This window comes from Salvelinus fontinalis, chromosome 4 (assembly GCF_029448725.1).
Source record: "Salvelinus fontinalis isolate EN_2023a chromosome 4, ASM2944872v1, whole genome shotgun sequence".
NCBI classification, from domain to species: domain Eukaryota; kingdom Metazoa; phylum Chordata; class Actinopteri; order Salmoniformes; family Salmonidae; genus Salvelinus; species Salvelinus fontinalis.
The window spans coordinates 34346394-34373061 of NC_074668.1; the positions used below are offsets into that span (position 1 = coordinate 34346394).

The 26668-nt window shown below is 41.7% G+C and overlaps 2 protein-coding genes and 2 pseudogenes across 2 annotated transcripts; 3 read left to right on the forward strand and 1 right to left on the reverse strand.

Annotated features, from left to right (window-relative positions):
* Positions 1–971: 971 nt before the first annotated feature.
* On the reverse strand, positions 972–3250 carry LOC129853595 (translation initiation factor eIF-2B subunit alpha-like; annotated as a pseudogene).
* A 429-nt stretch (positions 3251–3679) lies between these two features.
* gtf2h3 (general transcription factor IIH, polypeptide 3) lies at positions 3680–7901 on the forward strand. Its single transcript, XM_055919789.1, has 13 exons — positions 3680–3788; positions 4116–4195; positions 4299–4405; positions 4530–4675; positions 4786–4848; positions 5927–5956; positions 6087–6115; positions 6206–6280; positions 6365–6418; positions 6502–6570; positions 6677–6812; positions 6910–6946; positions 7068–7901. The coding sequence occupies exons 1-13, from the start codon at positions 3773–3775 to the stop codon at positions 7135–7137; spliced, it is 912 nt and encodes a 303-aa protein (XP_055775764.1). The 5' UTR covers positions 3680–3772; the 3' UTR covers positions 7138–7901.
* A 5259-nt stretch (positions 7902–13160) lies between these two features.
* LOC129852855 (rab5 GDP/GTP exchange factor-like) lies at positions 13161–14540 on the forward strand (annotated as a pseudogene).
* A 5998-nt stretch (positions 14541–20538) lies between these two features.
* psmd9 (proteasome 26S subunit, non-ATPase 9) lies at positions 20539–25454 on the forward strand. The gene is made up of 6 exons (XM_055919794.1): positions 20539–20749; positions 21008–21107; positions 21283–21476; positions 21625–21726; positions 21894–21982; positions 25253–25454. The coding sequence occupies exons 1-6, from the start codon at positions 20624–20626 to the stop codon at positions 25278–25280; spliced, it is 639 nt and encodes a 212-aa protein (XP_055775769.1). The 5' UTR covers positions 20539–20623; the 3' UTR covers positions 25281–25454.
* The last annotated feature ends 1214 nt before the right edge of the window (positions 25455–26668 follow it).

Consider the following 26668-nt stretch of genomic DNA (forward strand, 5'->3'; position numbering starts at 1 on the left):
CCCTAATTAGAGTAAAATAATGGACAACAATACTTAGCTCCTACACTGAACAAAAATAAATGCAATAGGTAGTGTTGGTCCCATGTTTCATGAGCTGAAATAAAAGATCCCAGAAATGTTCCATACGCACGAAGTACTTATTTCTCAAATGTTGTGCAAGAAAATCCATCCACCTGACAGATGTGGCATGTCAAAAAGCTGATTAAACAGCATGATCATTACACAGGTGCAACTTGTGCTGGGGACAAAAGGACACAAATGTGCAGTTGTCACAACACAATGCCACTAGTCTCAAGTTGAGGGAGCTTGAAAATGGCATGCGGACTGCAGGAATGTCCACCAGAGCTGATGCCAGAGAATTTAATATGAATTTCTCTACTATAAGCCGCCTCGGTCTTTTTACAGAATTTGGCAGTACTTCCAACCAGCCACACAACCCGCAGACCATGTGTAACCACGCCAGCCCAGGACCTCCACATCCGGCTTCTTCACCTGCTGGTTGGTCTAAGACCAGCCACCCGGACAGCTGATGGAACTGAGGAGTATTTATGTCTGTAATAAAGCCCTTTTGTGGGGGAAAACTCATTCTGACTGGCTGAGCCTGGCTCCCCAGTCCCACCCATGGCTGCACCCTTGCCCATTTGTGAAATCCATGGAAAAGGTGGATCTGGTGATTGTGGGTGCAGAGGGAGTGGTGGAAAGTGGTGGCATTATCAACAAGGTACTGTGTATATTCTGAATTGGATAACACACCAATCAGACAATCTTGTGTTTGTCCTTGGATGATACCATTTACAACATCATGGGTTGTTCTGCAACCCACTTGAAAGATTGGCAACTATCAACTGGCTGTGTGTTCCAAGGCTCACAACAAGCCTTTCTACGTTGTGGCAGAAAGCTTCAAATTTGTCAGACTCTACCCTCTAAACCAGCAAGATGTCCCAGACCGATTTAAGGTAATTGCACTAAAATATGGTCATTAACATTCATCTTTTATTTACAATCTGAGAATAGAAAGGTTCAGAACTTTTGTCAAACATTACAGCACAGTTAAAGTATATGGCAATTAGAAAATCAAAACTGGATGGTTTTCAGCAATAGATGGGAGGAGTGAGGGTAGCACAAAACAAATACAAATTGAAAAAGATGACTAAATGTAAAATATACAGTTACCGTAAAGTGTAGTATGTATATGGAACAAAAATATAAATGCAACAATTAATGATTTTGAGTTAGAAGGAAATCAATCAATTGAAAAGAAGTAGGCCCTAATCTATGATATACCTTTAATAAAACACTATTTTCAGAACTGTAATAAGAGACATGGATTTCACTGACTGCTTCCTTCATATTGACTACCTGTATAAATCAAAAGCGGGTATTATTAAAGCAGTAATTTTAAGGTCCTTCAAAAAAATAGTATGATTGAGCTGAGATCTCAATCGGATTTATTTATATAATTTCAAGACTCAACTGAAATGATTTTGATATTTACCCCACTGCAGCATCAAGAACCACTGTGACCGGAATGTTTAGGTTGCGTAATTTGTCTGCCATTTTTTGTCTGGAAAGAGACAAAAGTATACTTGTGAATATTCTTTCAAGTTCCCCTCTAGGGTTTGCTTAGTTTGGTATTATACATGTGCATGCGTTTGTGTTGAGCACACACCCTGCAGAGTCTGGTTGTGACTCAGTGACGTAGACAATGAAGCGTTTCTTGTCGGCTGCTGCACTCGCCAGTACCCTAAGAACCACCCGGGAGGAGGAGTGTCAATATTTTCTGTGAATGGCAATAGAGAACACAGTGTTTGTCAGAGGCAGAATCACCATGTGTTCCAGTGAAGCAGGTTTGAGACTTCATTCAAAAAAAAAAAAAAAAAAAAAAAAAAAATCTATAGAAATACTTACAGCTCCATCCTTGATAAAGATGTGGCACAGTTTTGCTACTTTACTCCTGGAAAGGGATATTTTCTTTAGAAAGAGCTCTCCTCTCTCTACCATAACTGTCTTGCATTGAGAGAGATCCTGTTGGGGGGACAAATAAAACACTTCTGAGAATGACATCTCAAATCATGATGGTACGTTGTACAACTCAAGGTACTCTCACCATTGAATACATGTAAAATCACGGTAAAGTGAGCTCGGAGTGTATAAGAGTAGCCTAGGTGTTGCAGCAAGAGGGATAGGTGATAGCCCTCTACCCACAGGGTGCTCCAGTGATGTGAGGCTGATGAAGCGGAGGAACAGTTCGCCACCAGACGAGACAGCTACAGAGGAGTCCGCCTCCTCCAGACACCCAATGGTCTGGGTCAGATTCTCTCTCAGGCCCAGGATGGTCTCACCTGCTCAGGGACATAAAGCACACAGCCAATCAATACCACAACTTGTCTATTTGCTAATAATTGACAAATCGAGTGCCAACCCTTCAGCAGTGATGAGGAAAATATCTTGAATTCAGTAACCATCAGACAAAAGATTTGCCTCTTGATTCACTACACATCAGTATAACAAGTGAAGGAGGGTAGAAAAGTAATGTCTTGTCTGAAAGTAAATCTGACTTTGGTCTCTTTTGAGGAATTCCAGGAGAGTGTGGATTGCTGCTACAGCAGAGGGTACCTCAGGGTCCTGTCTCATTTGTGTCCTGAAGTACTCCACCAGCTCTGAAAGGAGATGGCCATGGGCAAGTCAGTCATTTGGAAACATGAACCATATAGAAGTGCAAATCTACTTGATTACACTCTCCCTACAAAGTGAACAGTGTGTTGTGCATACATGGAAACAACCCCCATGAAATCAGCTGCAGGCAAGACCATGTATATATTGCTATGTGGGACCATATGAGAAGCATGTTTACTCATAAAGTTCATCAATGACACCTAAACTCGCCATCTTTGTCCATTCTGTCAAACAAGTCCACACCTCAACAAAAGCAGAAAGCTGCCAGATGATACCTGAATATTTGTATAATACATTTTCTAGCTAGCTAACCTAGTATGTGCCAGATGGATTTTTGCTGACAACTACGCTACCTAGTCCTTCGTTCTCCAGCTATCTAACGTTAGCGAGCTACTAGTCGTGTACTTGCTCGCGCTCATTAAACAGCCACGTTTTTCCTCCTCTGACGCGAATTATGCTCTTTCAAGTGTAGCTTCTTACGTTGTGGACTGAGAAAAGACAATCTTTGATTTGCGTCAAATAATATACGTTTAATTGCAAATTCTGTCACACTTATACTGGGTTTAAGGTAAATGTTTGCTAATTTTGGGGGATGGATTCCGCGTTCAAAACAACTGGGAACTCGGAATTCTCCGACTTCAGTGCGTTCACGACAACTGGGCATTCGGGAAAAAAACACTATATAGCTGATTCAAATTATCAAAGCTTGATGATTAGTTTATTATTTAAATCAGCTGTGTAGTGCTAGGGCAAAGACCAAAATGGGCACTCGAGGACCGAGTTTGAGAAACCCTGCCCTAACCATGTTAAATGTAAGCTTCAATGGGATAGAGACGTCCCAGGGACCTCGAATAGCACGGACCTTTTTCTCAGTCCGAGTTCATTTTTCCCAGTCCGAGCTCATTTTTCCCCAAGTTCCAAGTTGTCTTGAACACTCGGAAGTCAGAGATTTCCGAGTTCCCAGGTGTTTTAAACGCGGCATAAATATCAGATGTCGCAATTTGATGACGTACAACTAATTTCTTATTGGTTGTTTTAGGGAGAAATGGGCGGGTCTTTAGTTTGGGCACGCTGGAGGAGTTAGCAATGTTAACTTATGGTGATGGCGTCGGGTAAGTGAATTCACCATAATAGAGATTTAACCATAATAAATCATAATTTCAAACAATAATGAATATGTTAAAACATAGGTGGTGTAACATATATATATATAGTGAAAACATTGGCTTACAAGCTTGCTGGCATTGAATGAGTTTTATGAAGGAAGGAAATAGCTAGCTAGTTAACATTGGCTAGTTTGTGCTAATCGCTAGCTAGCAATTAGTAACGTTGGCGTAGTACTAATCACTGATATAAAATTAATGCATGAGAAAAGGCATAAGTTAGTTATTGTCATAACAATAGCCACCGGTCAAGCTAACTTCTGTATTTGTCTGCAGAGGATGAAGTCAGTCTTCTGGTCATTGTTGTGGATGTCAATCCCATATGGTGGGGTCAGCAAGCTAATCGAGAACCTCAGGTATTTAACTATTATTAATTGTGCAATTGTCTACAGAGTTAGCCTCTACTTCAAAGAATAAATTATACTGAGATATGCATGATTTGTCTTTCTCCTTTCTTAGTTTACCCTGTCCAAGTGTCTGGATGCAGTCATGGTGATGGGTAACTCCCACCTGGTCATGACTAGGACCAACAAGCTGGCCATAATTGCTAGCCATTGTCAGGAAAGGTAATCAAACTTGTCACTTGTTAGTAGATACACAGAATACTTATAAATGCTGGTTTCTGTCCGGTGATTTTATGTTCCAATCTAATTACAAATCTCTCTCTTCCTTCCTTGTCATATGCTGCAGTCATTTTCTGTATCCTTGTAAGCTCTGGAAATCTGGAGATGGTCATGGGGATGACAATGCATCAACAAGTGGGGATGGCAAGTATGAGCTATTGTCAGTTGCCAATGACTTCATTGCAGAAGAGATCAAGAATCTCATGTCAAGAAGTAAGTGCAGAATAATTTCCCTGTGCATTGCCAAAAAATAACAGCTAGCAGTGTTTGTCAACTCCCTTTGTGTACTCTTATAAGATCCTCACTTTTGTTATGTTTTTCAGCTGAAGTGAAGGGAAATCAGACAGACACACTATTGGCGGGATCACTTGCTAAAGCTCTCTGCTGTATCCTTTCCATTAAAATGCTTAATCATTACAATGCATTTACATTCGAACAGCAGCATAATCGCCATCTTAGAGAAGATATTAATCAATTTCCCTGAAATTATTTTGGGCAAGGCTGCACATCAGAGTCTCTGGAACCCTTTCCCGACAACTTAAGGTCAGAAGTTTCTGCACATATGCGGTATTCTCTGCTTTACTCATTCAGCTGCCTAGAGTATAGGCTGCTCTGGCGAGGGGTGCTCATTTAATAAAGTTAGGTCAAAGCTGAATCAATGTCTGCAAGATCACATAATGACAGTAGTCAAAATAACAGAACCAAATATAATAGCAAAGTATAACATTACTGTAAGAAAATAAATATTAATGATTTATGAGATTTTAGGATGATTGTGCGACTGATCCCATTTTTCTCTCGTGTGGTCAAAACTCAACAGCGTGCGCCACTAGGCAAAATATGTGCTTTGATTGAAACAAAACACAGGTATGCTACTTTAACACCATCTGTTCTAAATTTAGTCACCGTACATAATTCAAGGCAACCCTGTAGGCTACTTTAGAACAACACTGTTGATAACTCAAGAACATCTAAATATATTTCCCCATGAAACTGATTGACGTTTCACACTTATAAAATGTATTTAATATGACTATTCGCACTATCATAAGGGGGAAAATATCATAAATGTTTTGTTTTTTTTGTCTTACAGTAACGTTATACTATGCTAATATATTCAGTTCTGTTGTGCAGAATACTGTCATTATGTGATCTTGCAGACATTGATTCAGCTTTAATCCAACTTTATTAAATGAGCACCATTTGATAGAGTAGCCTGTTCTCTGGGAAGCCGAATGAGTGGAGCAGAAACTGCGTGAAGTAGAGAATCACGCACATGCGCAGAAGCTTCAGACCTTTAGTTGTCGGGAAGAGGGTTCTAGAGAACTTTGATGCGCAGCCACTGAATTATTTTTAAATGGCTGGTTTTTGTTAGTGTTTTGTCGATTTGTAAATTATAAATAAAATCCCCCTCATCAAATTTGAGCTGGATGCTTGTATGTTTCTTTTACTTTCAATATTCAGATATCCATAGAGTCGCAAAGGAGCTGGAAGGTATTCAGAGCATTTGAATTACTAGGTTAATAAAGTGTTAATAAATTCCATCAGATTTAATCTTACAATTTTGTAATGGTCATTATACCAGTCATGGTTTTCAGTCATATGTTTCCCTGCTTTTTTTCAGCCGGACAAGAAATTAAGTCAAGGATATTGGTAAGACCTCACTGGAGTCAGTTTCACAAGGGTCTCTTACTCCTTTGGTGAGTGTGGTTTGAATATTTGTTTTGTGTTTTTGCGGAATAGGTTGTTAAAGCAGCAGAAGACTGTGCCTTGCAATACATGAACTTCATGAATGTGATCTTCGCTGCCCAGAAGCAGGTAAAATTACTTCTCAGCTTTCGCTTTCTTTAGCATATGTTTAATGAAGAAACTGTGCCTCTATTTTGTCTTGTCTTGTTACAGAGCATCCTAATAGACGCCTGTGTGCTGGACTCGGACTCGGGTCTCCTCCAACAGGCAAGTTTTGATTGCTTTATCATATATATGTGCACAAACATTTTCAGAAGGTTCACCATTTTCTACTGTATTTGTCTTAACAGGCCTGTGACATAACTGGAGGATTGTACTTGAAGATACCACAGAAGATTGCCTTGGCACAATATCTTCTGGTGAGGATAAAAATGATATCAGAGATAAAAATGTATTAGCTTTTATGTCTTATCTTTTATGTCTTATGCTTTGTGTGATATTGGTTACATTCTCTTTTACCTGTAGTGGGTATTCCTGCCAGACTCTGACCAACGCTCCCAACTGGTGCTGCCACCTCCTGTACATGTGGATTACAGAGCAGCGTGCTTTTGCCACAGAAACCTCATTGAGATTGGTTATGTCTGCTCAGTGTGTTTGTCAAGTGAGTTATGTTTTGTTTTCTCATTGTATAAAAGTTGTGAACATTTGCAGTTGTATAATAATTTAATTTCTAATGAACAAACCCTATTCTCTTGAAGTATTCTGCAACTTCAGTCCCATCTGCACAACGTGCGAGTGAGTACTACAGACCTTTACTCTTGTTGTAATAGACATTAGGGGAAGTAGGAACAGGTGGTAATTATTTTTGTTTCTGTGCAAATGTGTTTAGTCATCTTCAAATGCCTTTTCCTTGTAGGACTGCCTTCAAAATTCCATTGCCCCAGGTGGTGAAGTCAAAGAAGAAGAAACTCAAGCCATCAACGTGACATGCAAATTAACACTGTACATGGACCTTTGTAATTGGAAAGTTTTATTTAAAGATTACCACGGTTTTCCTTTGGTAAGGTATTACTGTATAATCACCCTCCTTGGTAAACCGCAGGTTATGTCAAGCGGAAATATTGGTTTAGGCCGGGGATGGTCACTAATACACAGAGGGCTTGTGTAGGTGCCGGTTTTTGTTTCAGGCAAGCAGTAACACACCTGATTGAACTAATCAAAATAACAAAGGAAAAAAAGCCTCCACCACTACAACAGAGTTGGCCACCAATGGTTTAGGAAGCGCTAATGCTTGATTCATGACATGTCGGAACTAGGAAACTCAGACATGTTTGACTTGGATACGATAATACCCGAGTTTCCCACTCAGACAGTATCAGAATAAACCAATGGGAAGCTCTACACAAATAACCTAGGTACATTTTTACTCTGCGGTCTGAGTTTCCGTCATGAATCCAGCATATGGCTCTGTGTTTATGATCACAAAAGATGATGGCTACAATTGTGTTTTTGTTTTTTTTAAATGTCACATCTCACCATTTGTACATGCATGTTTTTGATACTTTTAAATACAGAATTTGTTAATCAATAAATCTGGCCAAATATTCCTTAATATGAATTCCAATACAATTTGGCATCCACTCATACCAACATTCTGAATTGTTTATTTTTTACAATACCCTCTTACCATTTGTTAAGTGAACACTAACTAATTCCATAAAGATTGAATAAAATGTTTTTCCTAGTGTCATCGGTCGTCACTGGTTACCGCGGTGGTTATCAGGCAGGCAGCTGATTATTACCCCTTAATACCATGGTACTATCATTGTTTTTCGGTCACTATCCTAGGCAGGAAAATACCATTGCATTTCCTGACATGGACATTTTTCCCCCCTTGTACTGCCATGGCAGGAAAATATCATGGTATTTGCACCAGTACCTTGGTGTGTATATATACAAAATTATGTGGACACTGCTTCAAATTAGTAGATTCGGCTATTTCAGCCACACCTGTAAATGACAGGTGTATAAAATCGAACACACAGCCATGCAATCTCCAAAGCCAAACATTGGCAGTAGAATGGCCTTACTGAAGAACTCAGTGACTTTAAACGTGGCACCATTATAGGATGCCACCTTTACAAACAAATCAGATTTCTGCTCTGCTAGAGCTGCCCCGTTCAACTGTAAGTGATGTTATTGTGGAAACATCCATGGGCAACAACAGCTCAGCCACGAAGTGGTAGGCCACACAAGCTCACAGAGCGGGAACACCGAGTGCTGAAGCGAGTAAAAATCGTCAACACGTTCTACTGAGTTCCAAACTGCCTCTGGAAGCAACATCAGCACAAGAACTGTTAGTCCGGAGCTTCATGAAATGGGCTTCAATGGCCGAATAGCCTCACACAAGCCTAAGATCACCATGCGCAAAGCATCGGCTGGAGTGGTATAAAGCTCACCGCCATTGGACGCTGGAGCAGTGGAAACGTTATCTGGAGTGATGATTCACACTTCACCATCTGGCAGTCCGACGGACAAATCTGGGTTTGGCGGATGCCAGGAGAACGCTACCTGCCCAAATGCTTAGGGCCAACTGTAAAGTTTAGTGGAGGAGGAATAATGGTCTGGGGCTGTTTTTCATGGTTCGGGCTAGACCCATTAGTTCCAGTGAAGGGAAATCTTAAAGCTACAGCCTACAATGATATTCTAGATGATTATTTGCTTCCAACTTTGTGCCAACAGTTTGGGGATTGCCCTTTCCTGTTTCAGCATGACAATGCCCCTATGTACAAAGCGAGGTCCATACAGAAATTGTTTGTCGAGATCGGTGTGGAAGAACTTGACTGGCCTGCACAGAGTCCTAGTTTCAACCCCAATCGAACACCTTCGGGATGAATTGGAACGCCAACTGCGTGCCAGGCCTAATCGCCCAACATCAGTTCCTGACCTCACTAATGCTCTTGTGGCTGAATGGAAGCAAGCAATGTTCCAACATCGAGAAGGCTTTCCAGAAGAGTGGAGGCTATTATAGCAGCAAAGGGGGACCAACTCCATATTAATGCCCATGATTTTGGAATGAGATGTTCGACAAGCAGGTGTCCACATACTTTTGGTGATGTCGTGTTTTTTCCTGCCATTGTAGTGACCACATTTTTTTTTTTTTTACAACAATGAACCATGGTAGTACAATAAAAAAAAATACCATGGTTTTGTACTAGCAGCTTGTAGTGAAACGAAAGCCAACTAGTTGTTTACAATGTATTGTGATGGTCTGTCTCCCCACCGTTTTTCGGGTAAAGTGACCAAAAACGTAGTAATTTATGGTAACGTTACTCACATAATGCATCATTGACTACTTGCTCTGCAATTGCAAAGCTAGGCCATTACCCTCTTAAACCCCCTTAGCTCAAAGTGAAAAACCACAACACACATGGTCTAGTTGTGTAGTGCACCTTCTTAAACCTTGGGCCTGGAAAAGGTATGGTGGGGAGAATAAAGGAGTCTGAAACCTTGAAGATTTTAAATAGTTTATCTGGTGCTTCTCTCTTCAATACAGTTTTCAGTTGGCTCTCACTCATTCAACTGACTTAGCTACTCTTACACAATTATAAATAGCCAACATACAAAAAAAATAGTTGTAAAAAGATATCGCAGAAAAACATTTTTATCATGTAATTCTCAACATAACCCAAAAAACAGCAAGTTACAAAGTTTCCCTTTGTTTACAATGTGAACGTTAATGGCAACGACGTTGGTCCTGTCGCCATGCAGGTTAGCTTGACTGGAGGTTAGCCGACGTTAGCTTCTATGCTAACGGACGTTTATAAATGAATTAAACTATCGTAACATAAACATAACAATTATATAATTACACTTCGCGTAACTTGGTGTTTCATATCCTATGCTTTATAACTCGCTCACCGTGATGATAACGTTTAAAATACACTGCTCAAAAAAATAAAGGGAACACTTAAACAACACAATGTAACTCCAAGTCAATCACACTTCTGTGAAATCAAACTGTCCACTTAGGAAGCAACACTGATTGACAATACATTTCACATACTGTTGTGCAAATGGAATAGACAAAAGGTGGAAATTATAGGCAATTAGCAAGACACCCCCAAAAAAGGAGTGATTCTGCAGGTGGTGACCACGGACCACTTCTCAGTTCCTATGCTTCCTGGCTGATGTTTTGGTCACTTTTGAATGCTGGCGGTGCTTTCACTCTAGTGGTAGCATGAGACAGAGTCTACAACCCACACAAGTGGCTCAGGTAGTGCAGCTCATCCAGGATGGCACATCAATGCGAGCTGTGGCAAGAAGGTTTGCTGTGTCTGTCAGCGTAGTGTCCAGAGCATGGAGGCGCTACCAGGAGACAGGCCAGTACATCAGGAGACGTGGAGGAGGCCGTAGGAGGGCAACAACCCAGCAGCAAGACCGCTACCTCCGCCTTTGTGCAATGAGGAGCACTGCCAGAGCCCTGCAAAATGACCTCCAGCAGGCCACAAATGTGCATGTGTCTGCTCAAACGGTCAGAAACAGACTCCATGAGGGTGGTATGAGGGCCCGACGTCCACAGGTGGGGGTTGTGCTTACAGCCCAACACCGTGCAGGACTTTTGGCATTTGCCAGAGAACACCAAGATTGGCAAATTCGCCACTGGCGCCCTGTGCTCTTCACAGATGAAAGCAGGTTCACACTGAGCACATGAGCACATGTGACAGACGTGTCTGGAGACGCCGTGGAGAACGTTCTGCTGCCTGCAACATCCTCCAGCATGACCGGTTTGGCGATGGGTCAGTCATGGTGTGGGGTGGCATTTCTTTGTGGGGCCGCACAGCCCTCCATGTGCTCGCCAGAGGTAGCCTGACTGCCATTAGGTACCGAGATGAGATCCTCAGACCCCTTGTGAGACCATATGCTGACACATGCACATTTGTGGCCTGCTGGAGGTCATTTTGCAGGGCTTTGGCAGTGCACCTCCTTGCACAAAGGCGGAGGTAGCGGTCCTGCTGCTGGGTTGTTGCCCTCCTACGGCCTCCTCCACGTCTCCTGATGTACTGGCCTGTCTCCTGGTAGCGCCTGCATGCTCTGGACACTACGCTGACAGACACAGCAAACCTTTTTGCCACAGTTCGCATTGATGTGCCATCCTGGATGAACTGCACTACCTGCCCCACTTGTGTGGGTTGTAATCTCCGTCTCATGCTACCACTAGAGTGAGAGCACCGCCAGCATTCAAACGTGACCAAAACATCAGCCAGGAAGCATAGGAACTGAGAAGTGGTCTGTGGTCACCACCTGCAGAATCACTCCTGTTTTGGGGGGTGTCTTGCTAATTGCCTATAATTTCCACCTTTTGTCTATTCCATTTGCACAACAGCATGTGAAATTTATTGTCAATCAGTGTTGCTTCCTAAGTGGACAGTTTGATTTCACAGAAGTGTGATTGACTTGGAGTTACATTGTGTTGTTTAAGTGTTCCCTTTATTTTTTTGAGCAGTGTATTTCATTTATCTGGCGCTTCTCCAGTTTCAGTTGGCTAGGCAGGCACATTAGGCAGGCTTCCGCGAGCAGGGTTGCCATGTCAAGCTCAATGTGTAGCCCATGACCACTCAAACCCACACAAAAGGCCTGAAAACTTGTCCAATTCATTTTTTTCACAGCAAGAGAGGAGTTGCCATGTCTATACAATAAATCCTTTTCCATTACAATATCGAGCCAAGGAATATCATAGTAACTTGTAACGATGTTAGAAGCAACATTCGGGTTTCCTCTAAATAATAATTATTGCAAGCTATGACATAATTAACGAATTTAAATATGTTGCAAGAGAAAAGATAAATCACCCTTATTAAAGTGATCAGATAATTTTTCATCAATGGATGTTGATTTAACTCGTTTGACTGCTATGATTAAGCAATAAGGCATAAGGGGGTAGGGCATATAGCCAATATACCACGGGCTGTTCTTAAACTCGTCGCAACCTGGAGTGCTTGGATACAGCTATATTGTGGCCATATACCACAAACCCCTGGGGTGCCTTATTGCTATTATAAACTGGTTACCAACGTAATTTGAACAGTAAAAAGTAAATGTTTCGTCATACCTGTGGTATATGGTCTATTATACCACAGCTTTCAGGGCTCGAACCAGGTTTATAATTGTAAATAAATCCCCTTTGTGCATGTTTATTTTTATTATTTTACCCTTATTTTACCAGGTACGTTGTCTGAGAACACATTCTCATTTACAGCAACGACCTGTGGAGGGGGGGTGAATGAGCCATTTGTAATCATGTGCATAACTATTGATAAATCAGACAGGAGAGTTAGAATTATGAAAATTGGACAGAGGATCTCGAAATCATAATGACAATCTAAATAGCCTACCTACAACTGGTAAAAAAGTTGTCACAACGTGCGCACGTGCTGCTCTCACACCTCTTGCTCAACACACACACACACACACACACACACACACACACACACACACACACACACACACACACACACACACACACACACACACACACACACACTCCTCTGGTGCCATGGCGACCGCGATGCAACTTAGAAATAGCCCATATACCCGCAACCAATACATTTAAACCGGCGACATCGTTTCCCAATTTTGCAAGAAAACTGTTAACATGGCAACACTGAGCGCGAGAGCCACTGTAGAGTGAGAGTGCGTGAAGCAACCACTAGAGCGAGCGGCTCTCTCTGTGGGCGGACAAGCACAACACCCCATGACTTTAAATACTGCAAATGATCGATCACAAAATCCCAAAGATTGCTTATCATTTTGATCTAGCTACATGCTGATTGTTATATTAACTGCAACTATGCTAAGTAAAAAATGTATTTCTATCTGTGTTTGTATTTACATCCTGCCTTGTACATATATGTTTGTCTATGAGTTGTTCAAAGCATTTAAACAATTATGCAATGACTTTTACCTGTGTTTGCTATGTCACAAAATGGGAGTAAAAGAGAGCTGAAATATGGCAGCAGAGCAGCAACGCTGGATCCGAGTCACTCGTACAGAGCTTCTATGCAAGGAAGTGTGGTTATGCAAGGAAGTGTGGTTATTATGGCAAACCCCCTCCCCTGACCATTGTCTATCTAACATCACCAATATCTTCCTTAGCAATGTTAAGGACTCATCTACTATTGTGATTCAACTTAGTTTACAATTGTTTTTAATTTAGAATTAACATTGACAGGTCCTTAAACTGGGTCACCCCCCACATACTGAGAGTGCCTTTTCCTGATGAGAGGGCTGAGGTTGTCAGTGATCCCTTTCTGCCTGCTATAACAGGTGACTGAGATATGTGGTTGTCTCACCTAGCTATCTTAAGATGATATAAGTTGCTCTGGATAAGATTGTCTGCTAAATGACTAATTGTACTGTAACGGAAGACAGTGTTCCTTTATTTGGATAAAACATGGCACCAGCAACACAGAAATGTCAGTATGAAGAAAGCCAAATGATTAAATTAGTTTGACTAAAACATTTCCAGACCTTTTCAAGTTTCTCCTGTGTACTAACTGTGTGACACTCACAATTGTCAGCCATTATTGAGATGAATGCCAAGCGAGCACCACAGGACAAGTTTACATGCGTATGGAAGTGTAGTCAGAATGTCTTCCAGGCTCTCTCCACCTCCAATAGTGAGCCAGCAAATGCTGACGACTTCCTGTCTGGCCTGATTTATCCACCCCGGCTTCACTCCAACATGCAGTATGTGATCCACTCGGGCCTCCCTCACAGCCTCATGGCAGGAGAGTTTGGCTACTACTTCACCAATTTGGTGAGATAATGGTGTGTACATGCATACAAGTGTACATGCATACACTTGTACACATAGTCTTCATGCTGAGATTACGACAGTCCTTTTTGGTAATTTTCTCATTTTGTTCTCAATTTAACGTTGCGCAGTGGCCTTCATTGAGAAGCTGGATGGGCCAGCACTCAATCTTAGCCCAGAGGAGTTATATTCTGGGTCGCCGTGCTCCCTCCAAGAGGGGCAGTGAGAGGCAAAAGATGGCCCTGGAGACACAAGACCAAGGGCAGACAGAAGAAGGTGGACCAAGGAATGAACGCCCTCAAAGAGCAGTTACAGCAGTAGGTACAGTCGGTCCAGGCACAGGTAAATGAGGTAACAACCCAGTCTGCTCTGGCACAAGAACAAATGAAAGCCCAGTCAGAGTTTTTGCAAAGCTAATCTGTCTCTACTCTTGCACAGGCAGATGATGTGCAAGACCAGTTAGTGCTATTGTTACAGGGTCAAGAGTTTAACAACAACACTTGACTAACGGATACAGTGTTAGCCATATTAAGACTGGGTTACAGTGGTCAACCCCTTGATCCTGGTTCTTAATGCTTGTGTGAGCTTTGTGGAGTAAATATTGGTGAGTTACAGGTGATTGACAACAATAAGTATTTCTGTAGGACTATAGGAAGCAGCTTAATTGATAACAGAGGCACCAAATAATGGCACACATTTTTAGTTTGGTGGGATCCTCAAAGACAAACAGACCTCAACATTCCTTGATGCCAACTTTGGACATCAAAAGCACAACCTGATGGCAAGTGCTGATCTTGGAACCATAGTTACCACAGGCAATTATTTCTGCTATTTGGTTTCACAGATCACAAAGAGCAGTTGTCAATGTTTACATTCTTGACCTTGCTCAACGTTTTAAGGTTCTCTTATTTGTTTGCACGAGTCACTTTCATAATTACGAGATATGTGCTCTTATATGCTGTCAGAAAAAAGCTATGTATCGGACCCTGAAGTTTGTTGAATATCAGGACAGTAGGAAAGTATTTTTGTAATAATTGAGCACTTACTGTTGATTGCTGCTATCATATTTCTTAGGTTTATCTTCACTTAGTATTCTAAGTGCCTATGCAAACAATGTGATAAATCAGTAATGAAGATTGTGAATAAAATGTGAAACCTTTCATTGATAAACCCTGTAAATAAGAGGTCAAAGCAAAATCATTTATTCAATGGTTTGTGATTATGGATTACGTGTTACTTTCCAATATAAGACTTAGACTATGTTAAAGGTACAGTTAAAATCCCTTGCATTTACCTGCTCTTGTTAAGGATAAAATCTGATTGTGTTCCATGTAATCACTGTTGTGGAGTACACTGTTTACATGTTTCAAATAACGTTTCCCAAGATAATGAAGACATTTTTAGTGGATGTACAGCAGAACATCTAATTAAATATAAGGAAAGTGGACATAATTTTATTTTTGTAGTCTGTATCTGAGTTCTTCCGGTTGTCTTTAATATCAGGTTGAGCTGTAAAGCCAAGCTGCTTTGCTTAACCTTACAAAAAAAAGGATTTTCTTCCAAATACATATTGATATTATATCCATTTTAGCTCTGACTTCAGTCTTGCAATAAACCTAGTCATTTAAAAACATTTGTGACACATAGAAACAGGAAAGAATGCATCATTTACCATGGCAGAGGTGAAAAGGGCAAAAGGTAAGGCTGGGTTAACTTCGCCTGGGAAAGATGAGGTGTGCTATCTTATGTTGGCTCATCTTAGTGATGAGGCACTGGATAAGGTATTGGTGTTGTACAACAGAATGTGGGAGGAGGGGAAACTACCAGGCAGCTGGAAGGAGGCAGTAGTGGTACCAATCCGGAAGGACCCAACGAGGCCAACAAGCTATCGGCCAATAGCCTTAACATCACATGTATGTAAGATTATGTAGCGTATGATAACGGAGAGGCTAACTTACTTCCTGGAGAGCAGGGGGTTAGTATCACCACATCAGAGCGGATTCAGGAAGGGAAAGGGAACAATGGACCCAGAAGCAGAGGTCAGGAAGGCTCAGGTGAACAAGGAGACTGTTGTATCTGTATTTTTTGATGTGGAGAAGGAGTACGATATGATGTGGAAGGAGAGGTTGTTAATCAAGCATGATATTATGGGGGTAGGAAGAAGAACGTACAAATGGATAAAGGATTTCCGGTTTGGAAGGTCTATCCAGGTGAGGGTGGGGAAGTCTCTCTCAGGCAGCTACATGGTGGATAATGGTACACCACAGTGGAGTGTGATTAGTCCTCTGTTGTTCTCAATCATGATCAATAATGTTTACTCTCAGGTACAGCCGGATATTGGGAGGTCGTTATTTGCAGATGATGGGGCCTTGAGGAAGAAATGTGCCATATACTGTATAGTCAGGAAGGTACAGGAAGCAATTGATGAGGTAGAGTGGTGGGCATTAATGTGGGGATTCAGGTTCTCTGTAGAGAAAACTCAGACAGTGCTCTTTACCAGGAGGAAGGTGTGAGATGAGGAATGCTTGAGGTTATATGGGAGAAACTTGGAGAGCGTGGGGGCCTTCAGGTTCCTTGAGGTATACTTTGATACTACAATGACCTGGGCAGAACACATTGAGAGAGTGGTGGGAAAGTGTAAGAAGGTACTAAATGTGATGCGCTGTCTGACAGGGAAGGAGTGGGGGGCTGGGCGTGCCATATTGAGGACCATGTATGTTGCATTTATCCGATCTGTAATAGACTATGGAAGTATAGCGTATGGTTCGGCAGCCCGGACATCATTGGAAAGGCTAGATGTCATACAGGGACAAGGACTCAGAATATGTAGTGTGGCGTTTCGGACGTCCCCAGTGGCTGCACTACAGGTGGAGATGGGGGAAATGCCATTGCATATTAGGAGACAGCAGCTGGCAATTAATTTTTGGGTCAGCCTACAGAGACATGGTTATCTCAGGGATTTTACAGGCATTTTACAGGCATGCTGGGAACATGAGCGAAGACAGAACACGAGCTTTGGGTGGGTGGGTAATACCCAGGCGAAGGAGATGGAACTGTATGGAAGGGAGTTTAGTCCAATGTTAGCTATCCCTGTGAATCCACCATGGCTACTCCCACCTCCAGTAGTAGTTCTAGAAGTGTTGGAGAGACTACAGAAAGATAAAGAGGCTATTGATCCATCTGATTTGTTTAAGAGAAGTCTTGATACTGTGTATCAGAATTTTGTGGCCATATACACAGATGGTTCAAAAGATCCAAGGACAGGACGTACTAGGTCAGCATTTGTAGTGCAGGAATGTGGGGTGAGAGTCAGGAAACGTATTACAGATCAGCTGGCTGTAAATACGGCTGAGATAATGGCCATACTGTTGGCCTTGCAGTGGTTGGAGTAAGTTAAGCTACAAACCCATGGCAGGAGTAAACAAATGGGTATACAGATAATATTTACATGTGTCCCAGCTCATGTGGGAGTGGAAGGGAACGAGGCAGTTGATGTACTGGCTAAACAAGCACTAAGTAGTGGGGATGTTGATGTGGTAGTTTCAATGAGCAAGGCAGAGGCAAAAAGCAAGATATGGACAGTGATGGTGGAGAAATGGCAGGAGCAGTGGAATAGAGATACTAAGGGCAGGCATTTATTTAAAGTATAGAGGAAAATTGGGGAGGGGAGAACGGCAGGAAGGGACAGAAGAGAGGAGGCTATATTTACAAGATTAAGGGTGGGACACAGCCAGTTGAATTAGACCTTACATATGATAGGAAAGCATCCAACAGGAAAATGTGAGTATTGCCAGGAAACAGAGACCATGGAGCATGTATTAAACACTGTCACCACTGATAAATCCACTATAATTGAGAATTTCAATAAGCATTTTTCTAGGGCTGGCCATGCTTTCCACCTGGCTACCCCTACCCGGTCAACAGCCCTACACTCCCCACAGCAACTCGCCCAAGCCTTCCCCATTTCTCCTTCACCCAAATCCAGATAGCTGATGTTCTGAAAGAGCTGCAAAATCTGGACCCCTACAAATCAGCCGTGCTAGACAATCTGGACCCTTTCTTTCTAAAATTATCTGCCGAAATTGTTGCAACCCCTATCACTAGCCTGTTCAAACTCTCTTTCGTATCGTCTGAGATTCCCAAAGATTGGAAAGCTGCCGCGGTCATCCCCATCTTCAAAGGGGGAGACACTCTAGACCCAAACTGCTACAGACCTATATCTATCCTACCCTGCCTTTCAAGGTCTTCGAAAGCCAAGTTAACAAACCGATTACCGACCATTTCGAATCCCACCGTACCTTCTCCGCTATGCAATCTGGTTTCAGAGCTGGTCATGGGTGCACCTCAGCAACGCTCAAGGTCCTAAACGATATCATAACTGCCATCGATAAGAGACGTTACTGTGCAGCCGTATTCATCGACCTGGCCAAGGCTTTCGACTCTGTCAATCACCACATTCTTATCAGCAGACTCAACAGCCTTGGTTTCTCAAATGATTACCTCGCCTGGTTCACCAACTACTTCTCTGATAGAGTTCAATGTGTCAAATCGGAGGGCCTGTTGTCCGGACCTCTGGCAGTCTCTATGGGGGTGCCACAGGGTTCAATTCTCGGGCCGACTCTCTTCTCTGTATACATCAATGATGTCCCTCTTGCTGCTGGTGATTCTCTGATCCACCTCTACGCAGACGACACCATTCTGTACACTTCTGGCCCTTCTTTGGACACAGTGTTAACTAACCTCCAGACGAGCTTCAATGCCATACAGCTCTCCTTCCATGTCCTCCAACTGCTCTTAAATGCAAGTAAAACTAAATGTATGCTCTTCAACCGATCACTGCCTGCACCTGCCCGCCCATCCAGCATCACTACTCTGGACGGCCCCGACTGTCACGTCCTGACCATAGTTCTTATGCGTTTTGCTTGTTTAGTGTTGGTCAGGACGTGAGCTGGGTGGGAATTCTATGTTGTGTGTCTAGTTTGTCTGTTTCTGTGTCCAGCCTAATATGGTTCTCAATCAGAGACAGCTGTCAATCGTTGTCCCTGATTGAGAATCATATATAGGGGGCTTGTTTTGTGTTGGGGATTGTGGGTGGTTGTTTCCTGTCTCTGTGTTTGTGTTCTGCACCAGATAGGACTGTTTCGGTTTGCCACACTTTGTTAGTTTTTTGTTTGTTGTAAGTGTGCCTGTTTTTTGTTTAATTAAACATGTTGAGCACTGGCTACGCTGCGTGTTGGTCCGATCCCTGTTTCACCCCCTCTTTTAGTGAAGAGAGGGAAGGCTGCCGTGACACCGACTTAGAATATGTGTACAACTACAAATACCTAGGTGTCTGGTTAGACTGTAAACTCACCTTACACTCACATTAAACATCTCCAATCCAATACCCTCGTAAAACTGATCCTCCTACCAATCCTTGACTTTGGTGATGTCACTTATAAAATGGCCTCCAACACTCTACTCAACAAATTGGATGCAGGCTATCACAGTGCCATCCGTTTTGTCACCAAAGCCCCATATACTACCCACCACTGCGACCTGTACGCTCTCGTTGGCTGGCCCTTGGTTCATACTCGTTGCCAAACCCACTGGCTCCAGGTCATCTACAAGTCTCTGCTAGGTAAAGCCCCGCCTTATCTCAGCTCACTGGTCACCATAGCAGCACCCACCCGTAGCACGCGCTCCAGCAGGTATATCTCACTGGTCACCCCCAAAGCCAATTCTTCCTTTGGCCGCCTTTCCTTCCAGTTCTCTGCTGCCAATGACTGGAACGAACTTCAAAAATCACTGAAGCTGGAGACTCATATCTCCCTCACTAGCTTTAAGCACCAGCTGTCAGAGCAGCTCACAGATCACTGCACCTGTACATAGCCCATCTGTAAACAGCACATCCAACTACCTCATCCCCATACTGTATTTATTTATTTATCTTGCTCCTTTGCACCACAGTATCTCTACTTGCACATTCATCTTCTGCACATCTATCATTCCAGTGTTTTAATTGCTATATTGTAATTTATTCGCCACCATGGCCTATTTGTTGCCTTAACTCCCTTATCTTACCTCATTTGCACTCACTGTATATAGACTTTTTGTTTTCTTTTTTTCTACTGTATTATTGACTGTATGTTTTGTTTATTCCATGTGTAACTCTGTCTTGTTGTATGTGTCGAACTGCTATGCTTTATCTTGGCCAGGTCACAGTTGCAAATGAGAACTTGTTCTCAACTAGCCTACCTGGTTAAATAAAGGTGAAATAAAAAATAAATAAAGAAATGTGTAGATACAGTGTGGACATTATTGGAGGGAAAGAGAGAGGATGAGATCTAGTATGAGGGAGAAGGGGATACAGGAAATTAGTTTAAAGAGTATATTGAGTAGAACGTCATTAGATATAGTCTTAAATATTTTGTTATCTTTTTTTAGAGCAATGGGGCTGGCAGGTAGGATTTAGTTTCTCCCTGTCTCTGGCTCACACTCCAGTACAGTAGGTTGCGGTAATGCACCATAACGTTGAATGCCAACCGCTGATAAACCTCACCGAAGAAGAATAAACCGGAAATTGCGACCGGCCCTAAGAATTTTTACTTGTCGGACTTTTTTGTTATTCACGGACTGGTAGTTGTGGTTATTGAGTTTCCGGACGAGAGAGAATCATGAAGATGACGGAGGAAAACAGCGATGGAAATTCGACAATAACAATGGAAGATGTCCAAAGTCTTATAAAAAAGAAAGATACTATTGAAGAACAAATTAAAGCTTACTACGACGTTTTGGAAGATGTACGTTTGTAACGTTACATGGATACGTTGTTTGTTTACATTTTGGACCAACTGACGTTAGCGAGCTAATGCTAACTTGCGAGCTCAAATGTGGTTATTTTTCCAATATGTTGTAGCTAATTTACGTCAATCACTGCTAGCTTTATTCAGTCTGTATTATCTAACGTTAGAAACAACGTGTGTGTGCGTGTTGTGAGGCTATTATATGACGCAAGAAATATGATTCCCCGTCAATAATTTGTGTGTGTTCTCTTTTAGCAAGAGGTTGGAATGGAAGGTCCTTTGGTTGATGCAGAGGGATTCCCCCGCGCAGATGTTAATGTGTACCAGATCAGAACAACAAGGCACAGTATTTCTTGTAAGAGAGCTTGTAGCACTGCTGTGCAATATAACATGTTGTAACTGACACATTACTTGACAACAGTCAGACAAACTATTTACAGTGTAGTGTGTAAGGGGTTCCATTGTTCGTGGGTGCTACTGCCTACTGTATTTTCCCCCTGCTAACTATGGCCACCTTGTCGATGTGGCAGGTCTACAGAATGATCACAAAGCCATCATGGTGGAAATCGAGGAGGCCCTGCACAGGCTGCATGCTCTAGAGAAGGCGAAGCGGGAGCAGGACCAGGCAGAATCCCAGACTGAGTCCATGGAGCAGGAAGTCACCCTGCCCTCTCCCTTTGCCCGTGTGGATGCTGTTTCACAAGGCTCCCCTGCCTGTCAGGCTGTGAGTGTTTACAGTTTCTAGATTGACCTAAAAGTTATATAGAATTTGTTCACAACACAGACATTGTTATTTACTTTGTGTGTTTGTTTGGGGTTATTTAAGAGTGTTTTTTTTTTCAGTTGTGATACATTTATGTTTTTTCCCATAGGGCTTGCGAATTAGTGATGAAATCATAGCATTTGGATCCATCAACACAGGGAACTTCCAGAACCTGCAGAATATTGCCTCAGTGGTTCAGCATAGTGAAGGGGTATGTTAGTCTGTGACTATAATAATCTTGTTATAACCACTTGTATTTTATTGTGCCAAATAACCTACTCATTGGCGGGGTAACGTGCCATTATGACAGCAATATGAAATGCAGTCACTACAGTGATAACTTACCATGCGTGACATGTTGTCTTTTCTGTTCCTTAGAAGCCATTAAACGTTACAGTGATTCGAAATGGCCAGAAGACCCAAATGGGCCTTACCCCACAGCGGTGGTCGGGCAGAGGTTTACTGGGGTGAGTGTCCTACCTATTGAGGTAGAGATTAGACTGATTACTATTTGATCTAACTTTACTGTGGTTCACATTTAAAATACATGCCAAAATGCATATCATATACAGTGTCTTCAGAAAGTATTCACACCACTTGACTTTTTCCACATGTTGCTGTGTTACAGCCTGAATGAAACATTTATTATTGAAATTGTGTGCCACTGGCTTACACACAATACCCCATAATGTCAAAGTGGAATTATAAATATATATATAAATGTTTTTATATATTTTTTAAAAATAGAAATTCATTAAAAATTCAAAGCAAAAATGTCTTGCATTAATAAGTATTCAGACCCTTTGTTAAGGCAAGCCTAAATAAGTTCAGGAATAAAAATTGGCTTAACATGTCACATATAATAAGTTGCATGGACTCCCTCTGTGTGCAGTAGTAGTGTTTAACATGATTTCTGAATGACTAACTCATCTCTGTACCCCACACGTACAATTATCTGCAAGGTCCCTCAGTGGAGCAGTGAATATCAAACACAGATTCATCAACAAACACCATGGAGATTTCCTAGTGCCTTGCAAAGAAAGGCACCTATTGGCAGTGGTGGAAAAAGGACCCAACTGTCATAGTTGAGTAAAAGTAAAGCTACCTTTTTATAGAAAATGACTCAAGTAGAAGTGAAAGTCACCCAGTAAAATTCTACTTGGGTTAAAGTTGTAAAGTATTTGGTTTAAAATATACTTAAGTATCAAAAGTAAAATTCCTTATATTAAGCAAACCAGATGGCACCATTTTCTTGTTTTTAATTTATTTACAGAAAGCAAGGGGCACACTCCAACATTCAGACATCATTTATAAATGAAGCATGTGTTTTTTAATGAGTCCGCCAGATCAGAGGCAGTAGGGATGACCAGGGATGTTCGGTTGATAAGTGAGTGAATTGGACTATTTTCATGTCCTGCTAAGCATTCAAGATGTATCGAGTACTTTTGGGTATCAAGGAAAATGTATGGAGTAAAAAGTACAATATTTTCTTTTAAGGCATGTAGTAAATTTAAAGTAGTCAAAAATATAAATAGTAGAGTACAGATACCACTGCTTATTGGTAGATGGGAAGAAAAAAAAACAGACATTGAAATCCCTTTGAGCATGGTGAAGTTATTAATTACACTTTGGATGATGTATCAATACACCCAGTTCCTACAATGATACAGGAATCCTTTCTAACTCAGTTGTCGGGGAGAGGAAGGAAACCACTCCTAATGGATTTCACCATTAGGACATTGGTGACTATAAAACAGTTACAGTTTAATGTCTGTAATAGGATAACTGAGGATGGATTAACAACATTGTAGTTACTGCACAATACTAACCTAAATGACAGAGTTAAAAGAAGGAAGAATATATAGAATTAAAAAAATATGACAAAACATTCATTCTGTTTGCAATAAGGCACTAAAATAAAACTGCAAAAATGTGGCAAAGAATTTATCTTTATGTCCTGAATACAAAGCGTTATGTTTGGGGCAAACACGACACATCGCTTAGTACAACTCTTCGTATTTTCAGGCATGTGGTGTGAATACTGCGTTTTCAATAAATATGCAAAAATGTCTGAAAACATATTTTCATTTTGTCATTATGGGGTATTGTGTTTAGATGGGTAAGAGAGATTTTTTTTTTTTTATATATATTTAGAATTCAGGCTGTAACACAAGAAAATGTGGACTAAGTCAAGGGGTATGAATACTTTCTGAAGGCACTCTAATTCATCACCTGAGATATTTATTTTAGTAGTAGTAGTAGTATATAAACCATTTTACATGTAGGCCATACTTGGCAGCTAAATGCTGAATTGCAGTACACAAGTAAAAAAATATGAATGGCATGAGTATAGGTCTGGACTAAATTCTGAGTACTTTAAGCCTCCGACACATGGAGCGACAGTCAATAGCACAAGGCTTGAACAGAGTGCAGGTGGCCAAAAGAAGGAGCTGAGCAGCCAGATCAGGTCGTCTGGGGGTAGGCAGGTAGCTCGAGGAGTCTCGACTTCCGTACCTGTGGAATGAGATGTCGTTTGTATTTTTTAAATAAAACATTTCATCACCAATTTCGTGGTATCCAATTGGTAGTAGTTACCGTCTCAACGCTGCAACTCCCGTACGGACTCGGGAGAGGAGAAGATCAAGAGCCATGCGTCCTCCGAAACACAACCCAACCAAGCCGCACTGCTTCTTGACACTGCCCATCCAACCCGGAAGCCAGCCGCACCAATGTGTCGGAGGAAACACCGTACACCTGTCGACTGTGTCAGCGTGCACTGCGCCCGGCCCGCCACAGGAGTCGCTAGTGTGCGATGAGACGAGGATATCCCTGCCGGCCATACCCTCCCTAACCCTAACCTCTCTAGTGGCACAGCTAGCACTGCGATACAGTGCCTTCGACCACTGCGCCACTCGGGAGGCCCTTGTATTTTATCTCCCCATGCTCTCACTCAGGATACAGTCCATTCATAACTTTGGGATAATAATCTTGAGAAATGAATTCTTCACTGCCAATTCGCCACTGAATTGTAGTCCCCCTCTTCAATCAAGGAGTCCATAGAAAAACCGCCCAATGTAGGCCAATGTATTCCAATCAAAACCACTAGCTGGCATTGTTAGCTAAATTATAATGAATCATGTATTTCATTTCTATAGTGCTTTTCATAGAATCTCAAACCGCTTCAAGAGCAAAAAACAACAAGCAATATTATATGACAGGTCAACTAATAGAGGCCAAGTCTTTGAAAGCTGCATCCTGGAGAGATGGAGAGGGTCAGTTTATGGCTTGAGCGGAGGGAGCTGGTCAGAGGATGGTAGAGGATGGAGATTGTGTCTGCTGATGATCTTGTAGAGGGCAAGTCTGAGACCCAGTCTGACTTTTATAGCCATTGGACGTAGCTACTAGACTTCTCCTCTTCCATTCCGTGTAGCACCCACTTAGGTGATGCTCTAGCAGATCTGGTTGCCAGAAAGCTCACCACACAGTTCAGAATAGTAGCTAGTCGTCCTCATTACGAGCCCTCTGCCTCAGCACTGCTGTATTCCTCGATCTCCAATTCCTCTCACGCTTCAGGTGACTCTTCAAATGAGATAGCTATCTTGAAAAACTGGTTTGCCATTAATTCTTGGGCAGGATTTTACTTTATCCAGACTAAATCTATACTAATTTGGCTAGCCAGCACCATGACAACTGTAGAAGATAAACTATTGACTTCTTATTAATTGTTTTCCCAACAGATGTAACATTGTGCCCATCCACAGATGATGAGGACCATGTGACCAGCAAGATCTTAAGGGTTCAACTTTACCACCAACCTTACTCTGTTATGCCACTGGATGGCTATGAGTAAAGGAATTGTTTGAGCCCATAAATTAGAAGACTGACATTTTCAACTGATTCAATGTCAATTTAATGTTCTAATAAAAAGTATTAACATTATTTTCTTTGAGTTTACATATTGCTTTCAGTGTGAAAATAATATATTTTTAAATATTCATCTGACATTTCCATTTGCCCAACTCCTCACCTGATGTAACAGCTCAAAAAAACAAAAAAACATTTGACACATTTTTGATATTAGAGACATTTACAATTTCCACAAAGCCTAAGCAATTTAGCTTGGGGAGCCATTGTAGTTTTTCTGGCTTCAGGCAAAGTTACTCAACAATAGGCGGCAGGTAGCCTAGTGGTTAGAGCGTTGGGCCAGTAACCGAAAAGTTGCTGGATTGAATCCCCGAGCTGACGAGGTAAAAATCTGTCGTTCTGCCCCTAAACAAGGCAGTTAACCCACTGTTCCCTGGTAGGCCGTTAATTGACGTGCCTTGTTAAATAAATGCAAACATTTAAAAAAAGATATATTTATTTATATATATATATATACAGTTGAAGTCGGAAGTTTACATCATTAAAACTCGTTTTTCAACCACTCCACAAATTTCTTGTTAACAAACAATAGTTTTGGCAAGTCGGTTAGGACATCTACTTTGTGCATGACACAAGTAATTCTTCCAACAATTGTTTACAGACAGATTATTTCACTTACAATTCACTGTATCACAATTCCAGTGGGTCAGAAGTTTACATACACTAAGTTGACTGTGCCTTTAAACAGCTTGGAAAATTCCAGAAAATTATGTCATGGCTTTAGAAGCTTCTGATAGGCTAATTGACATAATTTGAGTCAATTGGAGGTGCACCTGTGGATGTATTTCAAGGTCTACCTTCAAACTCAGTGCCTCTTTGCTTGACATCATGGGAAAATCAAAAGAAATCAGCCAAGACCTCAGCATTGTTTTTTTGAGACCTCCACAAGTCTGGTTCATCCTTGGGAGCAATTTCCAAATACCTGAAGGTACCACGTTCATCTGTACAAACAATAGTACGTAAGTACAAACACCATGGGACTACGCAGCCATCAAACCGCTCAGGAAGTAGAAGGGTTCTGTCTCCTAGAGATGAACATACTTTGGTGCGAAAAGTGCAAATCAATCCCAGAACAACAGCAAAGGACCTTGTGAAAATGCTGGAGGAAACAGGTACAAAAGTATCTATATCCACAGTAAAACAAGTCCTATATCGACTGTGGGTTGTGTGGAAACATGGTTTCCGTAGGAGGTAGACGGCGGACGTAAAGGTAATGGCGGACTGAACGA